This window comes from Hemitrygon akajei, chromosome 31 (assembly GCF_048418815.1).
Source record: "Hemitrygon akajei chromosome 31, sHemAka1.3, whole genome shotgun sequence".
Classification (NCBI taxonomy): domain Eukaryota; kingdom Metazoa; phylum Chordata; class Chondrichthyes; order Myliobatiformes; family Dasyatidae; genus Hemitrygon; species Hemitrygon akajei.
The window spans coordinates 2,297,371-2,323,369 of record NC_133154.1 but is presented as its reverse complement, the minus strand read 5'-3'; the positions used below and the strand labels follow the sequence as shown (position 1 = coordinate 2,323,369).

Here is a 25,999-nt window from a genome sequence, read left to right as displayed (position 1 = left end):
ATTTACATTAGAGATTCCCGCGCCTTCCCTCACGTAGATATCCTCTTTGTCCCTCACCGATCTCTCTCTACCTCCCACACTGAGAATCCCCCTTCCACATGGAGGCACCATGTCTGTGCCACACGAATCTTCACCTCCGTCCCATACCCATCCCACCCACGTACATACAGCGGAGGCACATACCCCAATTGCACAGCGAGTGATCTGTTTGTCCTTAGCCTTCTGGACGACCTGCAACAGATTGAGGTCTCCCGGTGTGGTCTCTCCATCCGTGATCACAATCAGGAGCTTCGCTGCCCCTTTTCTTGCCCCATCCTTCTCCGTAAACACAGAAGATCTGCGCAACACAGGAGGGGGGAGTGTCACATTAGAGATAGGAGGAGGAAAGGCCATTCTTTCCCATCGCTTGATTCCAGTGGGTATGCATCATACGTTTTCCCTTTCCCCATCACTTCCTCTCACTCTGTCTCTCTCCCCTCCCCTCTCTCTCACACACACACCCTCAGAAGCTCCTCTCATAATTTAAACAAACGCCGCCTTCTACTTTCCAGTGGCATCACAGTGCTCCAGGAAAAGAAAAAAAATATATTTTTTTTGTGGTTGGGAGAGGGAGGTATTGAATCACTCTCAGAATGCTGGATAGCATTCCTCCACACCGTCCCATCACACACTCCCGGGGTCAGACACAGAGTGAATCTCCCTCCACACCGTCCCATCACACACTCCCGGGGTCAGACACAGAGTGAATCTCCCTCCACACCGTCCCATCATACACTCCCGGGGTCAGACACAGAGTGAATCTCCCTCCACACCGTCCCATCATACACTCCCGGGGTCAGACACAGAGTGAAGCTCCCTCCACACCGTCCCATCGCACACTCCCGGGGTCAGACACAGAGTGAATCTACCATCGCTCACACCCAGGGTCAGACACAGAGTGAAACTCCCTCCACATCGTCCCATCACACACTCCCGGGGTCAGACACAGAGTGAATCTCCCTCCACACCGTCCCATCATACACTCCCGGGGTCAGACACAGAGTGAATCTCCCTCCACACCGTCCCATCATACACTCCCGGGGTCAGACACAGAGTGAAGCTCCCTCCACACCGTCCCATCACACACTCCCGGGGTCAGACACAGAGTGAATCTACCATCGCTCACACCCAGGGTCAGACACAGAGTGAAACTCCCTCCACATCGTCCCATCACACACTCCCGGGGTCAGACACAGAGTGAATCTCCCTCCACACCGTCCCATCACAAACTCCCGGGGTCAGACACAGAGTGAATCTCCCTCCACACCGTCCCATCATACACTCCCGGGGTCAGACACAGAGTGAAGCTCCCTCCACACCGTCCCATCACACACTCCCGGGGTCAGACACAGACTGAATCTACCATCGCTCACTCCCAGGGTCAGACACAGAGTGAAACTCCCTCCACACCGTCCCATCACACACTCCCGGGGTCAGACACAGAGTGAATCTCCCTCCACACCGTCCCATCATACTCTCGCGGGGTCAGACACAGAGTGAATCTCCCTCCACACCGTCCCATCATACACTCCCGGGGTCAGACACAGAGTGAAGCTCCCTCCACACCGTCCCATCACACACTCCCGGGGTCAGACACAGAATGAATCTACCATCGCTCACACCCAGGGTCAGACACAGAGTGAAGCTCCCTCCACACCGTCCCATCACACACTCCCGGGGTCAGACACAGAGTGAATCTACCATCGCTCACTCCCAGGGTCAGACACAGAGTGAAGCTCCCTCCACACCGTCCCATCACACACACCCGGCGTAAGACACATAGCGAAGCTCCCTCCACACCGTCCCATCACACACTCCTGGCGTCAGTCACAGAGTGAAGCTCCCTCCACACCGTCCCATCACACACTCCCGGGGTCAGACACAGAGTGAATCTACCATCGCTCACTCCCAGGGTCAGACACAGAGTGAAGCTCCCTCCACACCGTCCCATCACACACTCCCGGGGTCAGACACAGACTGAATCTACCATCGCTCACTCCCAGGGTCAGACACAGAGTGAAGCTCCCTCCACACCGTCCCATCACACACACCCGGCGTAAGACACAGAGTGAAGCTCCCTCCACAACGTCCCATCACACACTTCCGGGGTCAGACACAGACTGAATCTCCCTCCACACCATCCCATCACACACTCCCGGGGTCAGACACAGAGTGAATCTCCCTCCACGCCATCTGATCACACATTCCCGGGGTTAGACACAGACTGAATCACCCTCCACACCGTCCCATCACACACTCCCGGGGTCAGACACAGAGTGAAGCTCCCTCCACACCGTCCCATCACACACTCCCGGGGTCAGACACAGAGTGAATCTACCATCGCTCACTCCCAGGGTCAGACACAGACTGAATCACCCTCCACACCGTCCCATCACACACTCCCGGGGTCAGACACAGAGTGAAGCTCCCTCCACACCGTCCCATCACACACTCCCGGCGTCAGACACTGAGTGAAGCTCCCTCCGCACCATCCCACCACACACTCCCGGAGTCAGACAAAACGTGAATCTACCATCGCTCACTCCCAGGGTCAGACAAACAGTGAAGTAACTTCTACACTGTCTCATTACACACTCCAAGGTTTAGACACAGAGTGAAACAACATGTACACGTCCCACTACACACTTTCAGGGCCAGACACCGAGTGAGGCTAACTTTACACCGTCCCATCACACTCCTCTCTCCCCTCCACCCCCGAGGTCGGACACAGAGTGGGGCTCCCTCTAACTCTGCCGTCACACGCTCCTGCACACGGAGTAGTTACATGGTATAATCGATCCCAGATCCGGTAAATGTCGAACTCTCCATCAGTTGGATGCGACTCACGATGTCATGCAGATTCTCTCGTTGGGCCTGGAACGTTGTAAAGCTCAGTTCCGTTCTGACCATGGCGGAGTATTGAACGATGGCAAACTGGAGAGTGAAGAAGGCTTCAGTGAAGACAGAAACAGTTGCCCAGTGCTGTGTGTCTGCTCAACTAGCCCCACTGACCTGCTCTCTCCCCACAGGCCCATGTCAGTCCCAAACTAATCCCACCGTCCCGCTCTTTCGCCACAGTCACGTGTCAGTCCCGAAATTTACCCCCACTGCCCCGTGCTCTCTTCACAGCCTGTGTCAGCCTCCAAACTAATACCCCTGCCAGTCCTCCCTCAACTCCACACCCAACTCCTCTCGTTTCTCCCTCCACCCCTCCCCTGACGTGAACCCCGCCCCGTCACCGACCTGCATGCCGGCGTCCGAGTGTTGCATCATATTCAACATGAACTTTTTGTTCGCTTCCAGGTCTTTTTTGCTGAGACTGTTGGACCCATCGAAGAGAAAGACCACATCTAGCATCTCAGGGATACACTCTGGCAGAGAGGGGGAGAGCGGCAGAGGATGAGAGGGAGGGACGGCGAGGAACTCAGCACCACGGGAGTTGTCATAAGTAGAGAGCGTCGCACCGAGGGAGGGCATTACTGTCATGTCCGTACTCCCTTCTCCCTAGTTCCTCTCCCAATCTACCTCTTTACCCTCAATCCATCCTAAACTCTCACTCATAAACATTCCTTCTCACTCTGCAAACATCTCCCCTTCACCTTCCTCTATCTTACACCACTCCTCTCTCCTTCCCCCTCTCCTAACCCTTTCCCAGCCCCATACCTCACTCTCCTCCTCTCCTCTCATTAATCCACTCTCTCCTTTCCCATTCCTTCTCTTTTAGCTCCCCCTCGTTCCCCCTTCGTTCTTTCCTTCTCCCTTCCCTTTAACCTATCCCTCAATGTCAGCAAGACGAAGGAATTGGTTGTTGACTTCAGAAGGAGCGGTGGACTGCACAACCCATCTACATCGGTGGTGCGCAGGTGGAACAGGTCAAAAGCTTTAAGTTCCTCGGGGTGAATATCACAAATGACCTGTCTTGGTCTAACCAAGCAGAGTCCACTGCCAAGAAGGCCCACCAGCGCCTTTACTTCCCGAGAAAGCTGAAGAAATTTGGCCTGTCCCCTAAAACCCTCACTAATTTTTATAGGTGCACCGTAGAAAGCATTCTTCTAGGGTGGATCACAACCCGGTATGGAAGTTGTCCTGTCCAAGACCGGAAGAAGCTGCAGAAGATCGTGAACATAGCCCAGCACATCACACAAACCAATCTTCCATCCTTGGACTCACTTTACACCGCAAGCTGTTGGAGCAGTGCTGCCAGGATAATCAAGGACACGACCCACCCAGCCAACAACCTTTTGTCCCTCTTCCTTCCGGGAGAAGGTTCAGGAGCTTGAAGATTCGTACGGCCAGATTTGGGAACAGCTTCTTTTCAACTGTGATAGGACTGCTGAACGGATCCTGACCCGGATCTGGGCCGTACCTTCCAAATATCCAGACCTGACTTGTACCACCTTACTTTCCCTTTTCTATTTTCTAATTATATAACCATATAACCATATAACAATCACAGCACGGAAACAGGCCATTCCGGCCCTCCTAGTCCGTGCCGAACTCTTAATCTCACCTAGTCCCACCTACCCGCACTCAGCCCATAACCCTCCACTCCTTTCCTATCCATATACCTATCCAATTTTACCTTAAATGACACAACTGATCTGGCCTCTACTACTTCTACAGGAAGCTCATTCCACACAGCTATCACTCTCTGAGTAAAGAAATACCCCCTCGTGTTTCCCTTAAACTTTTGCCCCCTAACTCTCAAATCATGTCCTCTCGTTTGAATCTCCCCTACTCTCAATGGAAACAGCCTATTCACGTCAACTCTATCTATCCCTCTCAACATTTTAAATACCTCGATCAAATCCCCCCTCAACCTTCTACGCTCCAATGAATAGAGACCTAACTTGTTCAACCTTTCTCTGTAACTTAAGTGCTGAAACCCTGGTAACATCCTAGTAAATCGTCTCTGCACTCTCTCTAATTTATTGATATCTTTCCTATAATTCGGTGACCAGAACTGTACACAATATTCCAAATTTGGCCTTACCAATGCCTTGTACAATTTTAACATTACATCCCAACTTCTGTACTCAATGCTCTGATTTATAAAGGCCAGCGTTCCAAAAGCCTTCTTCACCACCCTATCTACATGAGACTCCACCTTCAGGGAACTATGCACTGTTATTCCTAGATCTCTCTGTTCCACTGCATTCCTCAATGCCCTACCATTTACCCTGTATGTTCTATTTGGATTATTCCTGCCAAAATGTAGAACCTCACACTTCTCAGCATTAAACTCCATCTGCCAACGTTCAGCCCATTCTTCTAACCGGCATAAATCTCCCTGCAAGCTTTGAAAACCCACCTCATTATCCACAACACCTCCTACCTTAGTATCATCAGCATACTTACTAATCCAATTTACCACCCCATCATCCAGATCATTTATGTATATTACAAACAACATTGGGCCCAAAACAGATCCCTGAGGCACCCCGCTAGTCACCGGCCTCCATCCCGATAAACAATTATCCACCACTACTCTCTGGCATCTCCCATCTAGCCACTGTTGAATCCATTTTATTACTCCAGCACTAATACCTAACGACTGAACCTTCTTAACTAACCTTCCATGTGGAACTTTGTCAAAGGCCTTGCTGAAGTCCATATAGACTACATCCACTGCCTTACCCTCGTCAACATTCCTCGTAACTACTTCAAAAAATTCAATAAGGTTTGTCAAACATGACCTTCCACGCACAAATCCATGCTGGCTACTCCTAATCAGATCCTGTCTATCCAGATAATTATAAATACTATCTCTAAGAATACTTTCCATTAATTTACCCACCACTGATGTCAAACTGACAGGTCTATAATTGCCAGGCTTACTTCTAGAACCCTTTTTAAACAATGGAACCACATGAGCAATACGCCAATCCTCCGGCACAATCCCTGTTTCTAATGACATCTGAAAGATCTCCGTCAGAGCTCCTGCTATCTCTACACAAACTTCCCTCAAGGTCCTGGGGAATATCCGGTCAGGACCCGGAGATTTATCCACTTTTAAATTTCTTAAAAGCGCCAGTACTTCCACCTCTTTAATTGTCATAGGTTCCATAACTTCCTTACTTGTTTCCCACACCTTACACCATTCGATATCCTTCTCCTTAGTGAATACCGAAGAGAAGAAATCGTTCAAAATCTCTCCCATCTCCCTCGGCTCCACACATAGCTGACCACCCTGATTCTCTAAGGGACCAATTTTATCCCTCACTATCCTCTTGCTTTTAATATAACTGTAGAAGCCTTTCGGATTTACTTCCACCTTATTTGCCAAACCAAACTCGTAACTTCTTTTAGCTTTTCTAATCTCTTTCTTAAGTTTCCTTTTACATTCTTTATATTCCTCGAGCAATTCCTTTACTCCATGCTGCCTATATCTATTGTAGACATCCCTCTTTTTTCGAACCAAGTTTCTAATATCCCTTGAAAACCATGGCGCTATTATGATTTATAATTTAAATTTTTATTGTATTTACTTCGATTTGTACTCCAGGGAGAGTGAAGCGCAGAAACAAATTTCACTGTGATGATTGTACGCTCTAGTATCAATTGTTTGGCGACAATAAAGTAAACTTCTCCCCTTCCCCCTCTCTTCGTCCTTGCAATTCTATTTTTCCCATTCCACCTTCCTCTCTCTCTTTCTCATCATCTCTCCGCATAATATGTCCTCTCTTCACACCCCTCCCACTCCTCTTGCTCTCCTCACCCCCTTGCTCTCTCTCCACGCCCAAACCTCTAGAACAGGAAGCTCCACTGGACATTCCACCCTCCTCACCCCTGCCCATTCCTCCTCTCACCCACCCCGCTTGACCCGCCCCTCTTCTCCCCTGTCCTCACCGATTTTTCCGATGTCCAGTGGAGCTTCCTGTTCCAGCTGCTCTCCGAACCGAATGCACTTTCCTGGGAACCAGGTGTTTCTCATGCATCCAAACACCATGTTGGGATCACAGACCTAGAGCGGAGGGTGAGAGTGAGACAAAATGTGTGAGTGTGTGTCAGAGAGGGAGAGGGAGGGAGAGAGTGAGGGAGAGGAAGAGGGGAGAGAGAGTGAGTGTGAGAGAGGAAGGGAGGGAAAAGAGGGGGAGAGGGAGAGAGGGGAAGGAGGGCTAGAGTGGGTGTTACCCAGAGAAGCAGCCTTCTCCACCCTCTCCAATCACCAGTCATCCCCTCACCTTCCCGCTCTCGATGTACCACCCCCAGAGACACCAGAGGGGCACGGGATCTGGGGGCAGCTAAGCACCAAGGAGGGAGAGGCGCGGGTTGGAAGGATGGACAGGTCGGGAAAAAAGCAATAGTTAGGAGGGGTGGAGGGCGAGGTAGCTAGAATGCTGGAGGGAGTAGAAAAGGGAAGGAGGGGGAGGGAGGAGGGATGAATGGAATCCTGGCAGGATGTGGTTGAAGAGGGACGAAGCGCCAGGGAAAAGAGAGAGGTCGCTACTTAGGGAGTGAAGGGGGAAGTGTTCAAAGTTCAAAGTAAAGCTGTAAAGGGGAGGGCGACTGAGAGGCGACGATGCGTAGGGTAGGGACGGAAAGGACGGGACGTGAGGAACCTACCACCAGGTTTGGCCCCGAAGCGTCCATTGTAAGCGCGGCGGATTTGTTGAAGGAGTCTGCGAGAACCAGAGACATGTCCGTTAGCGAAGCAGTCAGAGGTACAGCGTGAAGAAAATTTCCCTCCCCTACCACCTCCGTTTCCTTTCCACACATCTCTACTCCTCCTCCCCTCACCCTTCCCCCTTTCCAGCACATTCCCTTACCCTAACTCTCCCTTTCCCCTTTTTCCATCCACTGGTCTACCATCTTCCTCCCCTTCTCTCCCCTAACCTCTCCTCTCCATTCCCTCCCAGTCCATCATCCAATCCTCCGCTTTCCACTTTCCTGGCTTCTCCCCTCTCCCCTTCCTCCCCTCTCCTTTGCCTCTTCACCTTCCGAGCTCTCGGCTCCTGCCCCTCTCTCTCCTTCTTCCTCCCTGCTTTCCACGGTCCCTAATACCCCCAGGACCAACTACTTCCCCCTTCCTTTCCTCTCTCGCCCCTCGCCTGAATCCTCCACGTTTCATAATTCCTCCCCACTCCCTCTACCGCATTCCCTCCACCACTCTCATCCCCTCCACTCTTCAGATCTTCCCTCTCTCCTCACTCTTTTCCCTATTCTCCCCTCCCTTCACTTCTCTCGGTTCCGGCCTTTCGCTCTCATCCCCTCGGCCTACTTACCCTCGTCTTTCTTACCCCTACTGTTGCCCCCTCCCTTCCTTCCCTTGTACTGTCCCCTCACTGAGTCGCCACCACTCGCCCACAGGGATCATTCACCAGTGACGTTGGTGGGGTGGCAGTCACCGCCTCTGGCCGAGCAGCGGAGTAAGACGGCGCTTCCCATCTCGTCCTTTCCCGTCACTCCGATCCTGCGGAAGTGGATAAGGGGTGCAGAGTCGTAATTCCGGGGCACCAGAAGAGGGAGGAATGAGGGGTGGGAGAGGTGGCGGGGAGGGAAGGACGGTGAGGATGAGACTGAAGGAGGGGAGTGGCGTTGAGGGATGAGAGAGGAGGGAGGACGTGAAGGCAGTAGGAAGGTAAAGAGGAGAGTGGAAGGACCAGCACGGGAGGGGGCAGAAGATTGAGTGGGAGGAGCTGTGAATAGGTAAGTAGTGGAGAGGAGGGGACGATGGAGAGATTTGGAGGTGCAGTGAGGGAGGAAAGAGAGGGTCGGTGGCAAGAACAGAGGGAGAAGGAAGGGCGGTGAGGTGGAAGGATGGGGCAGTGAGGGTGGTTGAATGGGGGTGGAAGTTGGGGAGGAGGGCGCACTGTGGAGATTTAAGGATTTGTGGGGAGAGTGGGTGCTCTGTGGAGGAATGATGTACAGAGGGATGGGTACCGAGAGCGGAATGAGAGGGAGCATTGCAGGAGAGGAGGCAGGCAGGGACTGGGGGAGGCAGTGAGGAAAGTGGGGCTATTCGCCGGATGGGCGAGCCACAGGTAGGGTGATAAGGAACAAACGCTGATGGGGAAGGAGTCAGCAGCGTGGGCAGGGATCAGCAAGGAAGCAGAGTCGTAGGAGAGGCGGTAAGAAGGTAGCGGGAAGGAAGGAAAGGATAGATGGGGAGGGGAGGGAGCACTGATGAGAAGTGGGGTACTGGATAAGAATAAGGGAGAGGATGGTGTGGTGAGGCAGCAGAGATATGGTGGAGAGCGAGGAGAGAAGGAGGTACGGCAAAGAAGCAAGTCGATAGGTTCCCAGAGTCAGATGACAAGCCTCCCTGGTGATCTTGATGGGCGGTAGTGTGAGGGAGGCATCGTCTTACAACTGGCACAGAACTTATCGTCCTCCCTGGCTACAGCTGAGGTGCTAGAAGACTGGAGAACAACAAAACGTGGCGTCCTTACCGGAGGACGGCAGTCGGAAATAGCACCGGGGATCAGTATTCAAGTGATGGGGAGACGTGGGAGGAAATTCTCGAGGTACTTAATTGGGGCGAACATAAAAGAAGATACTATGTGTCCTCAACAGAGGGCAGAGAGGTCCTGTCCGGATCAGCTGACCTGCTAAGATCAGTTTATCCAGGCGACAAGAGCCTCGATGAGGGCGTCCTGGTCAGTGTCATCTATGCAGGGGTGTCACACAAAGACACTGATGGGGTCTCTGCACAGTGACCAGGAAATGAAGTGAGAGCATTTGGTACCCAGGGCTCCTCGGGAAACTAGGTCCACAGAAGGCTCAGTTGCCTAAGAGAGTGCAGTACGAAACGTCATGTCCAAATCATGGAGAGTGGGTGATACATCACACACCAATCCGGGAGTCAGACACAGAGGAAAGCTCACTTTGCACCGTCCCACTACACACTCCCGCACAGACTCAGAGTGAAGTTCCCTCCACAGAGTCATCCTCTCTCCTTGTCGCTGACCCTTGCCCACTCCCTCCCAATTCCCGCCAAACTCACCAGCTGTTCTTATCGTCTCCAAACTGGAACACGCGATCACCGAACTCGGACCCATTCCCGGTGGGGGATATGGTAGCCCCAGCTGTGTCGAGATTAAAGCAGTGGGCGGTGAGCAACAGCGATAGAGCACCTGTGTGTGGGGAGAATACAGAGTGAAATTCCCTCTTCTCCGTCCTGTCACAACACTCCTAGAGTCAGACACAGAGAGAAGCTCCGTTACTGCCGTCTAGTCATATAGAAACCTATAAAACACACACAGCTGCAAAGACATCACGGAAACCAGCCCCCTCCGTGGATTCCGTCTGCATTTCTCGCTGGGGTGCATGGGGTGTCCAGGGAGGGGTAGCTCCTCTGGTGACGAGCTTGTCGTGCTCCGCCCTGGGGCAGTTCATCCACCGGCCACCCAACTCTCACCTGTGGTTCCAAGTAACTGTTTGCATGTGACAGTGGCCACACCCCGGTACACCGCTTCGACAGGCGGGCTAAACCAGGTGAGGGTAGCCGGGAACTTCCAACCCCGGTGAGATAGGGATACGTCTACCCCAACGTGCGTAGCCAGTTCAGTTGGACTGGGCGGATGAGATCAACTACAAGATCCAACGGCCGAGAAGGCGGTGCTGCAAGGCTTCGTGGAGAGCGAAAGGCGTGACAAGGCACAGCAGGCGTCATGGTTAACCACTGCAGCCCCAAGAAGTCTCCAATCATGACGATTTTTCTTACCGTTCGACCAAGATATTTGAGGCCGAGAGAATGGAATTGCCCCACCCAGTACAACGGCTTTTTCACTATAGAACTCCGCCGGCACAGTTGTTTTCTCCCATACAACTCTTCACCAAGTCAATTGATGATCTGCACAGTAACGACGGATCACCAACAAATTTCTCGCTGCCCCAGAAAAGCATCCAACAACATCAATGTGCCCAGTCCATCCCGAACATTCTCTCTTCCCTCCGTGCTGTCGGAGGGGAATCACACCCCCAGTCTCACGGACAGCTTCTGCTCCGCTATTATCAGATATTGATTCGCCTCCTCGTCGGATCAGACGGACCATTTACCACTTACACCTTATTGTCTGCCTGCACTTTCACTGTAAACTCTTAACACTTTATTCTGCATTCTGTTATTGTTTTACCTTATTCTGCCTCGATTGATCTGTGTGAACAGTGTGCAAGGTAAGAGTTTCAGCGAACCACAGTATTCATGATAATAATGAACCAATTTATTATTGTTTCACAAGTGAAAGGTTTTTGCTTAGGTGCCGTCCAGACAGATCACTTCACACATAGGCCCACCAAGGAGGCACACCTCAGCAATGTGCGTTAGCCCACTGCTGTAATCTCTCTGAGTTCGTGAATGTGCGGTTAGACACAGCGCATTCGTCATCTATAAACTTCCCGATGCACTAGTCATTGGCTGCATCTTAGATGGCGAGGAGGGAGCACTCAGGAATGAGGCAGATAGGCTGGTTGAGTAATGTCAGCAAGACTAAACAATTGACTGCGGACTGTGGGACAAGAGGGTCCGGATATCATACCTGGAATAGAAGTGATCACCGAATGATCGTTCTTCTCCACCCTCTATCCTCCCTCCACTCCCCCCCCAACGAACATCCACCCCTCCTTCTGAAACTTATAATCATTTTATTAGGACTTGCATGGCAGACATCGGTAGTAATCAACCTAACTGTGATCCCGATTTGAGGTGGTAATGTGGGAAACTCACCCGCTATCCTGAACAGCTCCCAAGTGGATCCCACATTCTTCAATCCCAGAAACATCTTCGGTGGCAAATATCATCTGATCATCTGAACGTCGGACCAGACAGGAGGAGGCGAGGCAATACCCGTCTGCGGAGAGAGAAACCATCAACAACTGGGGTCGGGGACTGTGAGAACAGAGAAGGGAACAAGCTCGTCTGCGGCTCCAGAAGCGGTTTTGTGGAGAGGTGAGGATCGGGACAGGAGGGAAGGGAATAGTGTGGAAAAGGACAGGGTGGGCAGAGTGGGCATCCCTGAAAAGAGGCGAACAGCCCCGGAGTGGGCGGGGTGTGGGGGGAAGGAGTGTGAGCTGGAGGGCTGGAGGCGGATCTTGTCCCCGTTACATGCCGACTGAAGGAGGACGAGGGCACACAAGCAGCTCTGCTTTGTGCGGGGAATTGGTATGTCTAGAGTGGAGAGAAGGCGTACAAGAGCGAAGAAGGTCAGCTGGTTCAAAGGTGTCGCAACAGCAACCTGGCACTCAACGTCAGCAAGGCCAAGGAACTCGCTGTGGACTTTAGGAAGGGGATATCGGGAAACATTCGGCAGTCCTCATCGAGGGGTCAGCCGTGAAAGGGGAGAGGGGAGTCTGAAGCTCCTAAGCGGCAATATCTCAGAGGACCTGTCCTAGGCCAACACACTGATACAGTCTCGACGAGGGCACACCAGCGGCTCTATGCCATTAGGAGTTTGAGGAGACTCTGTATGTCACGAAAGGCCCGAGCAAACAGTCCAGAACTCTGCCTGGTTGCACTACCGTCTAGGGCCATACCCTCTCCTCGCTACTGCCATCAGGATGGAGGAGCAAGAGCCTGAAGTCACACACTCAGGGATTCAGGAACACGTTCTTCTCCCCTACTCTCGGATTAATAACCCCTTGAACACCACCTCTATTCTTCTTTCAGACTCTGTGTAGCTTTGTAACTTAAAGTATTTTCTTACTGTATATGTCTAGCCCTGTACTGCTCCGGCAAAATATGTCTACGGTGTATCGGTGATAATAAACCTGAACCTAAATCTGAGAATATCTGTATATCACCAGGATTTAATATGATGATAGACTCCTTAATAGCACTGGGGTCCAAAGAGATCTTGCCGTTCGGGTCCATAGTTCACTGTGAGCGGCCACACAAGTGGATAGGCAGCAAAGAAGGCGTGCATTTGGTTTGTTAAGTAAGGAAATCAGATTGCAGGTATATAAAACTTTGGTCAGTATTGTGTCCAATTCTGGTTGCGCTGATACAGGAAGGCTGCAAACAGGATGCACAAGAGATTCAACACGACAGTGGCTGGATTAGAGGGCATGCAGTATAAGGAGATGTCGGACAAACTTGGGCTGTTTTAACTGGAAGGACGAAGTCCGAGGGGAGACCTGATAGGGGTTTTTAATTGGGAGGCATAGAAAGAATAGACAGTCAAAATCTTTTTACGAGGGTAACTACTAGAGCAGATGCTAGAGGTTGGAGGAGTTTAAGGACAACAGGCGGGGCAAGTTTCCTACGCAGGGAGTGGGCGGTGGCTCGAATTCGTTAATGGGCTTATTATGAAAGTATGCAACTTGTACATTAGAAATATACAGCACATTTAACTCACTCCAGGATCAATCCAACCCTTCACCCCCACATAGCCGTCCACGTTTCCTTCATCCATATGCTCTCCACAAGTTTCCTAAAGTCTCTAATGCATGTGCCTCTACTATCACCTTTGCAGCGCGTCATGCACCTGTCACGCTCCGTGTGTAAAGTAAAACTAGACTACCTCTGCCATTTTCTCCCATCACCTTAAAATCAGGACCCTCGTAATAGTCATTTCCGCCCTGAAAAGTAGTCGCTGGCTATCCATGCAGCCTGTGCTTTGACCAGGCCACTTATTCTCAGATGGAGCAGTTCAAAATGCTTCAAGATCGACATAAAATATGTATAATACGCATTTAGTATAAATTGGGACATCGTGGAGTGAATGTCCAGAGTCAGAGAGTCAAAGAGGACCGTCAGCCCGACATGCCCCTCCCAGCTCGTCCAAATTTCCTGCGCTCAGCTCCTATCGCTCCAAGACCCTCCACGAACGAGCTACCAAAGCAAGTGCTTAAGACAGGTACAGGAAGAAGCACTTATCCATACGCTTCTTATCTCACACTATTGTACCTTCCTCGACCACTTCCTCTGGCAGCTTGTCCCATAAACTGTACACACCACCGTCTGAGTCAAAAAGAGTAGCCACTCTGGTCCCTCGCCATCAGATTTCTGAACGGATCATGAACACTACCTAATTTCTTGCTTTCCTTTTGCACTACCTCGTTACTTCCAAAATATTTCTCGTAACACTCTATGGCACAAAAGAAGAAATGTCACAACGTATGCCGGCGGTAATAAACCTGATTCTGATTTCCTCTCACCCTAAACTTAACCCCCTAGTTTTGTACTCCTCTATCCCGAGGAAAAGATTGCAACCGTCCACCTTATTTACACTTTACGTTATTTACGTGGCCTATTCATTTCCCCACGCTCCATGGTTAAAATTGCTTACCTGGCTAGCGGCTCCCACTACCGCAGGCCCTCTAGTCCTGGGCACATACTCTTAAATCTTCTCCGTATCATTTGCAGTTTAACCACATCTTTTCTACAGCACGGAGTCTAAACTTGCACTCAGTGTTCGGAATGAGGCCTCACCAACGGCTTTACACAACAGTGTTTCCGGAGGAAACCGCATCGAGTTGTGCACCCAGATGATACGCCATGGAAAACAGTGCCCCCTCCATGAACTCTGTCTACACTTCCCGCGGCCTCGGTAAAGCATCAAAAAGCCCGAGCTCTCTCAGATGTCCTTTCTTTCTTTCCCCACCTTGCCGAAGATACAATAGGCAGTACCGCCAAGCTGGATAACAGCATCTAAAGAGGAATTCTTTAGCCAGAGGTTGGTGAAAGACAAGTGTCTTTCGGTGCATTTAAAACGGGGGTTGATAGGTTCTTGATTAGTCAGGAGGTCAATGCTTACTGGGAGAAGGCAGGAGAATGGGGTAGAGTGGAAAAATCAATGAACTATAATCGATTGGCGGAGCAGGATCATTTTTCTTAATAGGCCAATATTGCCCCTATTACTCATGGTCTTACCTCCACTATCATAAGACGTTTGAATGCCCCTAGCACGATAAGACGGACCCTTAACCTTACAATCTTCCTCGCTGTGAGTTTTGGGCCCATTGTCTGGGTGCCCTGCACTTCCTCTGTAATTGTAACACTTTATTCTGCACTCTGTTTTTCCTCGGTTCTACCTATATGTACTGCTGCAGTGAATTGATCTGCATGAACAGTATGCAAGACAAGCTATTCACTGTACCTCGGTGCACAAGACGATAGTACAACTGATTCCATAGAACATTGCAGCACAGAAACAGGCCCTTCGGCCCTTCTTGTCTGTGTCGAACCATTTTTCTGCCTTCTCCCACTGATCTGCACCTGGACCGTATCCCTCCATGCCCCTCTCATCCATGTAGCTGTCCAAGTTTTTCTTAAATGTTAAAAGTGAGACCACATTTACCACTTCATCTGGCAGCTCATTCCACACTCCCACCACTCTCTGTGTGAAGAAGCGCCCCTCTAATGTTCCCTTTAAACTTTCCCCCTTCACCCTTAACCCATGTCCTCTGTTTTTTCTCTCCCCTATTCTCAGTGGAAAAAGCCTGCTTGCATTCACTCTATCTATACCCATCATAACTTTATAAACCTCTATCAAATCTCCCCTCATTCTTCTACGCTCCAGGGAATAAAGTCCTAACCTATTCAACCTCTCTCTGTAACTCAACATCCTTGTAAACCTTCTCTGCAACTCTTTCAACCTTATTAATATCCTTTCTGTAATTAGGTGACCAAAACTGTTCACAATACTCCAAATTCAGCCTCACCAATGTCTTATACAATCTCGCCAGAACATTCCAACTCTTATACTCAATACTTTGATTTATAAAGGCCAATGCACCAAAATCTCTCTTTACGACCCTATCTACCCGTGACGCCACTTTTAGGGAATTATGTATCTGTATTCCCAGATCCCTCTGTTCTACTGTACTTCTCAGTGGCCTATCATTTAACTTGTATGTTCTACCTTGGTTTGTCCTTCCGATGTACAATACCTCACACTTGTCTGCATTAAACTCCATCTGCCATTTTTCAGCTCATTTTTCCAGCTGGTACAAATCCCTCTGCAAGCTTTGAAAACTTTCCTCGCTGTCCACTACACCTCCAATCTTTGTATCATCAGCAAATTTGCTGATACAATTTACCACATTAGCATCCAGATCACTGATATAGATGACAAATAACAATGGACCCAGCACTGATCCCTGTGGCACACCACTAGTCACAGGCCTCCACTCAGAGAAGCAATCCTCCACTACCACTCTCTGGCTTCTCCCATTGAGCCGATGTCTAATCTAATTTACCACCTCACCATGCATTCCTAGCGACCGAATCTTCCTAATTAACCTCCTATGCGGGACCTTGTCAAAGGCCTTACTGAAGTCCATGTATACAACATCCACTGCCTTCCCTTCATCCACTTTCCTGGTAACCTCCTCGAAAAACTCTAATAGATTTGTTAAACATAACCTATCACGCACAAAGCCATGTTGACTCTCCCTAACAAGTCCCTGTCTATCCAAATACTTGTAGATCCTATCTCTTAGTACTCCTCCCATAATTTACCTACTATTGACGTCAAACTTACCGGCCTACAATTTCCCAGATTACTTTTTGAGCCTTTTTTAAACAACGGAACAATATGAGCTATCCTCCAGTCCTCCAGCACCTGACCCGTAGATACCGACATTTTAAATATATCTGCCAAGCCCCTGCAATTTCAACACTCGTCTCCTCCAAGGTCCGAGGGAATACCGTGTCAGGTCCTGGGGATTTATCTGCTCTGATTTGCCTCAAGACAGCAAACACCACCTCCTCTTCAATCTGTATAGGTTCCATGACCTCACTACTTGTTTGCCTTATTTCCATTGACTCCATGCCAGTTTCCTTAGTAAATACAGATGCAAAAAAAACCATTTAAGATCTCCCCCACTTCTTTTGGTTCCATACATAGCCGACCACTATGATCTTTAAGAGGACCAATTTTATCCCTTACTATCCTTTTGCTCTTAATATACCTGTAGAAGCCCTTTGGATTATCCTTCACCTTGACTGCCAAATCAACCTCGTGTCTTCTTTTAGCCCTCCTGATTTCTCTCTTAAGTACTTTTTTGCACTTTTATATTCCTCAGGCACCTTATTTGCTCCCCGTTGCCTATACCTGTCATACATCTCTCTCTTCTTCTTTATCAGAGTTCCAATATCCCTTGAGAACCAAGGTTCCTTATTCTTATTCACGTTGCCTTTAATCTTGACAGGAACATACAAACTCTGTACTCTCAAAATTTCTCCTTTGAAGGTCTCCCACTTACCAAACACATCCTTACCAGAGAACAACCTGTTCCAATCCACGCTTTTTAGATCCTTTCTCACTTCTTCAAATTTGGCCTTTTTCCAGTTTAGAAACTCAACCCGAGGACCAGATCTATCTTTATTCATGATCAAGTTGAAACTAATGACGGTATGATCACTGGAACCAAAGTGTTCCCCTACACACACTTCCGTCACCTGTTCTGACTCGTTTCCAAACAGGGGATCTAATATTGCAACCTCTCTAGTTGGTACCTCTATATATTGATTTAGAAAACTTTCCTGGACACATTTAACAAACTCTAACCCATCTAGACCTTCAACAGTATGGGAGTCCTAATCAATATCTGGAAAATTAATATTCCCTACTATCACAACTTTATGTTCCCTGCAGTTGTCTGCTATCTCTCTGCAGATTTGGTCCTCCAATTCTAGCTGACTATTGGGTGGTCTATAATACAACCCCATTAATGTGGTCATTCCTTTCCTGTTTCTCTGCTCCACCCATATGGCCCTAGTAGACAAACCCTCTAATCTGTCCTGCCTGAGCACTGCTGTAACATTTTCTCTGACTAGCAATACCATCCCCCACCCCCACACTTCATCCCTCTGCCTCTATCACGTCAGAAACATCGGAACCCTGGAACATTAAGCAGCCAGTCCTGCCCCTCCTGTAGCCAAGTTTCACTGATGGCTATAATGTCAGAATTCCATGTGTCAATCCACACCCTCAGTAAACCTCGCATTGAAATAGACACACCTCAGAAGATTATTACCACTGCACACAAACTGTGACTTAGCATGAACTATTAACATAATTTGTTTTCACCCCCGCTCCACTATCTCCTCTCTCACTGTGGTTCCCACCCTCCTGCAAATCTAGTTTAAGCTCTCCCTAATAGCACTAACAAACCTCCCTGCAAGGATATTGGTCCCCCTGTGGTTCTGGTGTAAGCCATCTCTCTTGTACAATTCCCACCTGCCCCAGAAGAGGTCCCAACGATCCTGAAATCTGAAACCCTGCTCCCTACACCAGTTCCTCAGCCACGTGTTCATCTTCCAGAGCATCCTACTCTTACCCTCACTGGCACGTGGCACAGGTAGCAATCCTGAGATTACCACCCTCGAGGTTCTGCTTTTTAACTTCCTACCAAGCTCTCTACACTCACTCTTCAGGACCTCCTCACTCTTTCTTCCTACGTCATTGGTACCGATGTGTACCATGACATCTGGCTGATCACCCTCCCACTTCAGAATGCTGTGCACGCGATCAGAGACATCCCTGACCCTGACACCCGGGAGGCAACAAACCATCCAGTTCTCTGTCACGACCACAGAACCTCCTGTCTGTACCTCTAACTATCAAGTCCCCTATCACTACCGCTCTCCTCTTCTTCCTTCCTCTCTTCTGCACTGCAGAACCAGACTCAGTGCCAGGGATCCGGCTGCCACAGCTTGTCCCAGGTAAGCCACCCCCCCCCCCCCAACAGTATCCAAATCGGTATACTTGTTGAGGGGAATGGCCACAGGGGAGCCCTGCTCTACCTGCCCTTTCCCCTTCCCTCGCCTGACGGTAACCCAATTACCTGTGCGCTGCTCCGTTGGTGTAATTACCTTCCTGAAACTATTATCACTAAACTCCTCTTTCTCCCGAATGATCCGGAGGTCATCCAGCTCCTGCTCCAGTTCCCTAACGCAATTTGTTAGGAGCTGAAGCTAGATGCACTTCTTGCAGTTGTCGTTGTCAGGGGCACGGGAGGTCTCCCTGACTTCCCACATCCTGCAAGAGGAGCATTCCAACATCCTGCCTGGCATTCTCTCTAATCTAAACAAACAAAAAAAAACTTACTGGAACCTACCCTCGCCTCTGCCTGTCCACGCCGAAGCCTGTTGAGCCAAAGCCGTCCGACTCTACTCCCTCTCACACCCCTGCCCGCTCTCAATGCTGCCCGCTGTATATGGTGGTCCTTTTTTAAAAAATCTTTGGCGCTCTACGACATGCGCCTGCGCAGTCTAGCCTCTTTTCCCCAAGATGTGTAAACAAAATGACTTCTCCCCGAGATTCCTTTACTCCTTCACTCTCAGCCTCTTGCTTCAATTTAAAAAGACCGTTGAAAACCTCCTCTCCATTTTAAATCTTTGGCGCTCTACGTCATGCGCCTGCGCAGTCTAGTCTCTTTTCCCCGAGCAGTAAAAAAACTTCTCTCCGAGATTCCTTCACTCTTTCACTCTCAGTCTCTTGCTTCGGTTTAAAAATCTTCCAACATAACGTCTCGGCTCCTTTACTAAGTGCCCCGTCTGACGAAGGCCAGCGTTCCAAACGTCACCATCACCCTATGTGTAGCATCGCTTTTGTTATCTTTTGCAGTTTCCTCTTAAGTTTCTCTGTCCCAGGAACGGTTCTCTGTTCTATTTCTACCGCCCGTCACTCCCCACTTAAAATTGTACTGGTTTGTTATTGCCATATGTACCAAGACACAGTGAAAAACTTGTCCTGAGTACGATTCATTATGCAGTACATTGTGCTGGAATAAGGTAAAACGATAACAATCGCGGAATAAAGTGTAAAAGCTACCGTTGAAGAGTAATGTAGGTAAACGGCAAGTGTAAGATCAAAGCAAGGTAGATTATGAGGCCAGGAGCTCATCTTTCCGTTTTACAGGTCCTTTCAAGCCTCTGACAACAACGGAGTCGAAACTGTCCTCGCCCCTGGAGTGCTCTCAAGCTTTTGTAACTTGTGCCTGGTGGGAGAAGAGTGGGGAGAGAATATCCGTGGTGGGTGGGGTCTTTGATTATACCCACTGGTTTATGGAGGCAGCGTGACGTGTGCACAGTCTGGTTCCCGTGACGTGCTGAGCTGCGTTCGCAACTCTGCACTTTCTTACGGCCACGGGAAGGGCAATTACCGGACCGAGTCGTGACACATCCGGACAGGTGCATCGATAAATATTGCTGAGAGTCGACGGGAGCTTAAGAAAGGACTTAGGAGAGCTCGAAGGGGGAATGAGAAGGTCTTGGCATTTAGGATTAAGGAGAACCCCAACGCGTTCTATGCGTATGTGAAGAACAGAATGATGACAAGAATGAAGGTGGGGCCGCTAAAGGATAAAGCCTGGAGGCGGAGGAGGTTGAGGAGGTCCTAAACGAATACTTTGCTTCAGTATTCACAAGTGAAAAAGACCTTGATCAGGCTGAGGAAGAAATAGAACAGGCCTATGTGCTGGACAATGTGGAAGTTAAGGAAGAAAAAGTGTTGGATCTTCTTAAAAACATCAAGATTGCTAAATCCCCAGGGCCGGATGTGATATACCCCAGGTCGCTGTGGGAAGTGAGAGAAGAGATCGTTGGAGCAGTAGCTATGATCTTTGAATCCTCTTTGGCTACAGGTGAAGTGCTGGAGGACTGGAGAATGGCAAATGTAGTTCCCTTGTTTAAAAAAGGTAATAGGGAGAATCCTGGGAACTATAGACCGGTGAGTCTTACATTGGTGGTCTGCAAACTATTGGAAAGAATTCTTAAGGTTAGGATCTACGAGCATTTGGAGAAATACAGTGTATTCAAGGATAGTCAACATGGTTTTGTGAAGGGAAGGTCGTGCCTCACGAGCCTAATTGAGTTTTTGAAGAAGTAACAAAAGAAATTGATGAGGGTAGAGTGGTAGATGTAGTCTACATAGAATTTAGCAAGGCATTTGACAAGGTCCTCCACGAGAGACTCATCCAGAAAATCATGAGGCATGGGATCAGTGGAACCGTGGAACCGTGGCTTTTTGGATAAAAGAATTTGCTTACAGGAAGAAAGTATTCTGCTTGGAGGTCGGTGACTAGTGGAGTGCCGCAAGGATCTGTCCTGGGACCCCTGCTCTTTGTGATTTTTAAAAATGACCTGGATGAAGTGGCGGAAGAATGGGTGAGTAAGTTTGTTGATGACACGAAGATTGAAGGAGTTGTGGATGGTGATGTAGGATGTCGAAAGTTATAAGAAGATATAGACGGGATGCAGGGTCGGGCAGAAGGTGGCAGATGGAGTTCAATCCGGATAAGTGTGAGGTGATGCATTTTGAAAGGACAAACCAGAAGGCTGAGTACAGGGTTAATGATCGGTCACTTAAGAGTGTGGATGAACAGAGGGACCTTGGGGTTCAAATCCATACATCCCTTAAGGTCGTTGCACAGATTGATAGGATATTTAAGAAGGCCTATGGGATGCTAGGCTTCATTAATAGGGGGATTAAGTTCAAGAATAGAGAGGTCATGTTGCAACTCTACAAATTTCTGGTGCGAGCACACTTTAGAGTATTGTGTTCAGTTCTGGTCACCTCATTGTAGGAAAGATGTGGAAGCTATGGAGAGGGTGCAGAGGGGATTTACCAGGATGTTGCCTGGATTGGAAAACAAGTCTTATGAGACAAGGTTAGCAGAGCTGGGACTTTTCTCTTTGGAGTGTAGAAAGATAACAGGGGACTTGATAGAGGTCTACAAGATTATGAGGGGCATAGATAGGGTGGATAGCCAGTACCTGTTACCCAGGGTACGAATATCAAACACCAGAGGGCATATGTACAAAGTTAAGGGAGGAAGTTTAGGGGAGTCATAAGGGGTAAGTTTTTTACACAGTGGGTTGTGGGTGCCTGGAATGACTTGCCAGGGATGGTGGTGGAGGCTAAAACGTTAGGGGTATTTAAGAGCCTTTTGGACAGGCACATGGATGAAAGAAAAATAGAGGGTTACGGGATAGTGTGGGTTTAGTACTTTTTTTAAGGAAGGGCCTGTACTGTGCTGTAGTATTAACCATATAACCATATAACAATCACAGCACGGAAACAGGCCATTCCGGCCCTCCTAGTCCGTGCCGAACTCTTAATCTCACCTAGTCCCACCTACCCGCACTCAGCCCATAACCCTCCACTCCTTTCCTGTCCATATACCTATCCAATTTTACCTTAAATGACACAACTGAACTGGCCTCTACTACTTCTACAGGAAGCTCATTCCACACAGCTATCACTCTCTGAGTAAAGAAATACCCCCTCGTGTTTCCCTTAAACTTTTGCCCCCTAACTCTCAAATCATGTCCTCTCGTTTGAATCTCCCCTACTCTCAATGGAAACAGCCTATTCACGTCAACTCTATCTATCCCTCTCAAAATTTTAAATACCTCGATCAAATCCCCCCTCAACCTTCTACGCTTCAATGAATAGAGACCTAACTTGTTCAACCTTTCTCTGTAACTTAAGTGCTGAAACCCAGGTAACATCCTAGTAAATCGTCTCTGCACTCTCTCTAATTTATTGATATCTTTCCTATAATTCGGTGACCAGAACTGTACACAATATTTCAAATTTGGCCTTACCAATGCCTTGTACAATTTTAACATTACATCCCAACTTCTGTACTCAATGCTCTGATTTATAAAGGCCAGCGTTCCAAAAGCCTTCTTCACCACCCTATCTACATGAGACTCCACCTTCAGGGAACTATGCACTGTTACTCCTAGATCTCTCTGTTCCACTGCATTCCTCAATGCCCTACCATTTACCCTGTATGTTCTATTTGGATTATTCCTGCCAAAATGTAGAACCTCACACTTCTCAGCATTAAACTCCATCTGCCAACGTTCAGCCCATTCTTCTAACCGGCATAAATCTCCCTGCAAGCTTTGAAAACCCACCTCATTATCCACAACACCTCCTACCTTAGTATCATCGGCATACTTACTAATCCAATTTACCACCCCATCATCCAGATCATTTATGTATATTACAAACAACATTGGGCCCAAAACAGATCCCTGAGGCACCCCGCTAGCTACCGGCCTCCATCCCGATAAACAATTATCCACCACTACTCTCTGGCATCTCCCATCTAGCCACTGTTGAATCCATTTTATTACTCCAGCATTAATACCTAACGACTGAATCTTCTTAACTAACCTTCCATGTGGAACTTTGTCAAAGGCCTTGCTGAAGTTCATATAGACTACATCCACTGCCTTATCCTCGTCAACATTCTTCGTAACTACTTCAAAAAATTCAATAAGGTTTGTCAAACATGACCTTCCACGCACAAATCCATGCTGGCTACTCCTAATCAGATCCTGTCTATCCAGATAATTATAAATACTTTCTCTAAGAATAGTTTCCATTAATTTACCCACCACTGATGTCAAACTGACAGGTCTATAATTGCCAGTGCAACATGCCGAATTTCTTTAGTCTCCTGACTTAGTAGCGGCATCGATGAGTTTTCTTGACCGGGCCATCCACGAGTTGGACCGAGGCAGGGTTTGGAGATTTCATACTGAGGAACTTGTTGCTCTCAGTCCTCTCGACATCAGTACCATTAACACTGACATGAACATGTGCAATAACTCCGTTAGGACCGCATCTGGAGTATTGTGTATAATTGTGGTCGCCCTTTACAGAGGGGACATGAAGGATTTGGAGAAGCTACAGGAAGAGATTTATCAGGTTGCTGCCTTGAGTATAGGAGGACGAATCTTCGCTGTCTCAGTAAGGTCTCACCTTCTCTCCATACATTGAGGACCCCCCACCTTCTATATGTGTACACACACACACACACACTCTCTCTCTCTCTCTCTCTCTCTCTCTCTCTCTCTCTCTCTCTCTCTCTCTCTCTCTCTCTCTCTCTCTCTCTCTCTCTCTCTCTCTCTCTCTGACGCCGCCCTTCCTTTATAAACTCCGGACTCGCCGCTCCGAACTCTCCTGGTGTTGGACAAGCACGCCGACGTGATCCCTATCTTTCTTCTGTATCAGTATCATCAGCCCTCCTAACCATTGAACACATTCACAATGGTGCGACCACAAGCAAGTATCATCCATCATCCAAGGACAACCCGCCCCCACCCCACCTTCTCGCTACTAACATCGGGCAGGAGGTACAGAAGTCTTAGGTCCCACGTCACCAAGTTCAGGAACAGTTATTACCCTTTAACCATCAGTTTTTTGGACCAACGTGGACAACTTCATTCACCAGTGCTCTGAACTAATTCTACGAGTTACAGAACCACTCTTAAGATCTCTTTATAACTTATGTTCACAGTATTATTTCTAGATGCACTGTTTGTCTTCTTTTACAGGTTGGTTGTTTGTCAGTCGTTGCCTGTTTTTGTATAGTTCATAAAATTTTGCTGTTTTTTCTCTGAAAATGCCAACAGGAGAATAAATCTCATGCACAATTTGAAAACGGTGTCACTTTAAACCTGGAGGTTCGCAGAGAAGTTGTCTGAATTTGGTGGGCATGACCAATAAGGAGAATGTTTTCACAAGAACGATAGAGGCCCACGAAGGCCTGAAAAAGTTTATTTTTTTTTAGTTATGGGAAACAGAGACAGAACAGAAGCAGAACATGGAACAAAGTAGCAGTGACGGCCTTCCCGCCCACGATGTTCTGTCGACATTTTAACCCACTACACAATCAATCTAACGCTTCCCTCCTACACAGCCCACAACTCTCCGGTTTTCGTACATCCGCGTACCTATCTAACAGTCTCTCAAATGCCTCTAAACACAAGAGACCCTTCAGATGCTAGGAACTTGAGTAACACACATAAAATGCTGGAGGAACTCAGCATGTTAGGCAGCCTGTAAGCGGTCCGAAACCCTTCGTCAGGCCTGGAAGAGGCAGAAGCAGTTCGGTTTCCCATTCACATTTTGATGTTTACCTACGGCCGCCTCTACTGCTAGGATGAGGCCAAACTCAAATTGGAGAAGCAACATCTCATCGTCTGAGTAGACTCCTGTTGGCATGACTGAGGACCTTTCTAACTTCTGAACCTTTCAACGCCCACCCTTTCTCTTTCTTTCCCATTCTCCATTCTGGTTATCCTCACCCATTCTCTTCACGTTCCCATCACCTCACTCTGTTTACGCTCTCTGTCCCATTCTTCCATGATCCAATGTCATCTCCTGTGTAACAGGAAAGCGTGGAGAGAGATTCACTCCGTGTCTTACTCGGGAATGTTTCATGGGATGCTGTGGAAGCAGTTTCACTCCATGTCTGACCCCGGGAAGTGTGATGGAACGGTATGGAGCGAGCTGCAAAACAGCACCTGGCCCGGAGGCTTGCGTAGAGTGTCAGGACCGCAGAAAGATGTAAAGAGCTAATTCAGTTTGCAGTCGAAAATAAAACATAGCGTTACCGTTTACACTGAGTTCCCCCTTTTCCACAAACCACGCTTCCCAATAACATTCCCCCTCCCCACCGATTAGAAACATACGAACTAGAAGCAGGACTAAAAGTCTGGCCCGTCAAGCCTGCTTTGCCATTTAATGAGGTTGTGACTACTCTGGCCACGGACTCAGAACCACCACCTTCCTTTTCTCTATAACCCTTAATTCCCGCTCTCTCCCCAAAGCTCCATTCTCAACACGCTTCCCTCCTTACTCCCCTTCTGCAGTGCTCTCTCCTTACTGGCCCTCCAACAGTGCTTCCTCTCTCCTCACTGCCCCTTATGTGGTGTTCACCTCACCACCCTTCCCACGGCGTGATGATCATCGCTCCTTCTGTAGTGCTCCCTTCTCACTCCCATTCCAGCTCCCTCCCTCCTTCTCAGCCCCATCACCGTCCCTCTCCAAAGCCCTACGTAGACATCCGCTCCCTGCCCGAATCTAATACCATATCTGTCATGTTTCAACGGTCAAGTTCGCAGATTGAAATATGTTCTTAACCCTCTCCAATTAATCACACCCTTATTGCAATGGGGATGGCAAGAGCTGCACACAACACTCCAAGTGCGGCCGCATAAGCTATTGAACAACGCGACGTAACGTCCCAACTCCTGGTACTTAGTGTC

The 25,999-nt window shown here is 48.7% G+C and overlaps 1 protein-coding gene across 5 annotated transcripts in view; it reads right to left on the bottom strand.

Moving 5' to 3' along the window:
- Positions 1 to 25,999, bottom strand: part of LOC140719492 (integrin alpha-D-like) — an 82,557-nt gene that overhangs the window by 27,885 nt on the left and 28,673 nt on the right. For 4 of the 5 annotated variants that reach the window (XM_073034204.1, XM_073034202.1, XM_073034207.1 and 1 more), the window contains exons 2-9: positions 11,708 to 11,831; positions 9,986 to 10,115; positions 8,361 to 8,452; positions 7,606 to 7,661; positions 6,889 to 7,003; positions 3,283 to 3,410; positions 2,825 to 2,973; positions 184 to 337 (exon numbers count right to left, since the gene is read on the bottom strand). In XM_073034204.1, the coding sequence (XP_072890305.1) occupies positions 184 to 337; positions 2,825 to 2,973; positions 3,283 to 3,410; positions 6,889 to 7,003; positions 7,606 to 7,661; positions 8,361 to 8,452; positions 9,986 to 10,115; positions 11,708 to 11,762 (879 nt within the window). In that variant the 5' untranslated portion in view covers positions 11,763 to 11,831. Of the gene's footprint in view, positions 1 to 183; positions 338 to 2,824; positions 2,974 to 3,282; positions 3,411 to 6,888; positions 7,004 to 7,605; positions 7,662 to 8,360; positions 8,453 to 9,985; positions 10,116 to 11,707; positions 11,832 to 14,267; positions 14,408 to 25,999 lie in introns of those variants that run through there. The other variant, XM_073034203.1, reaches the window with a different exon arrangement.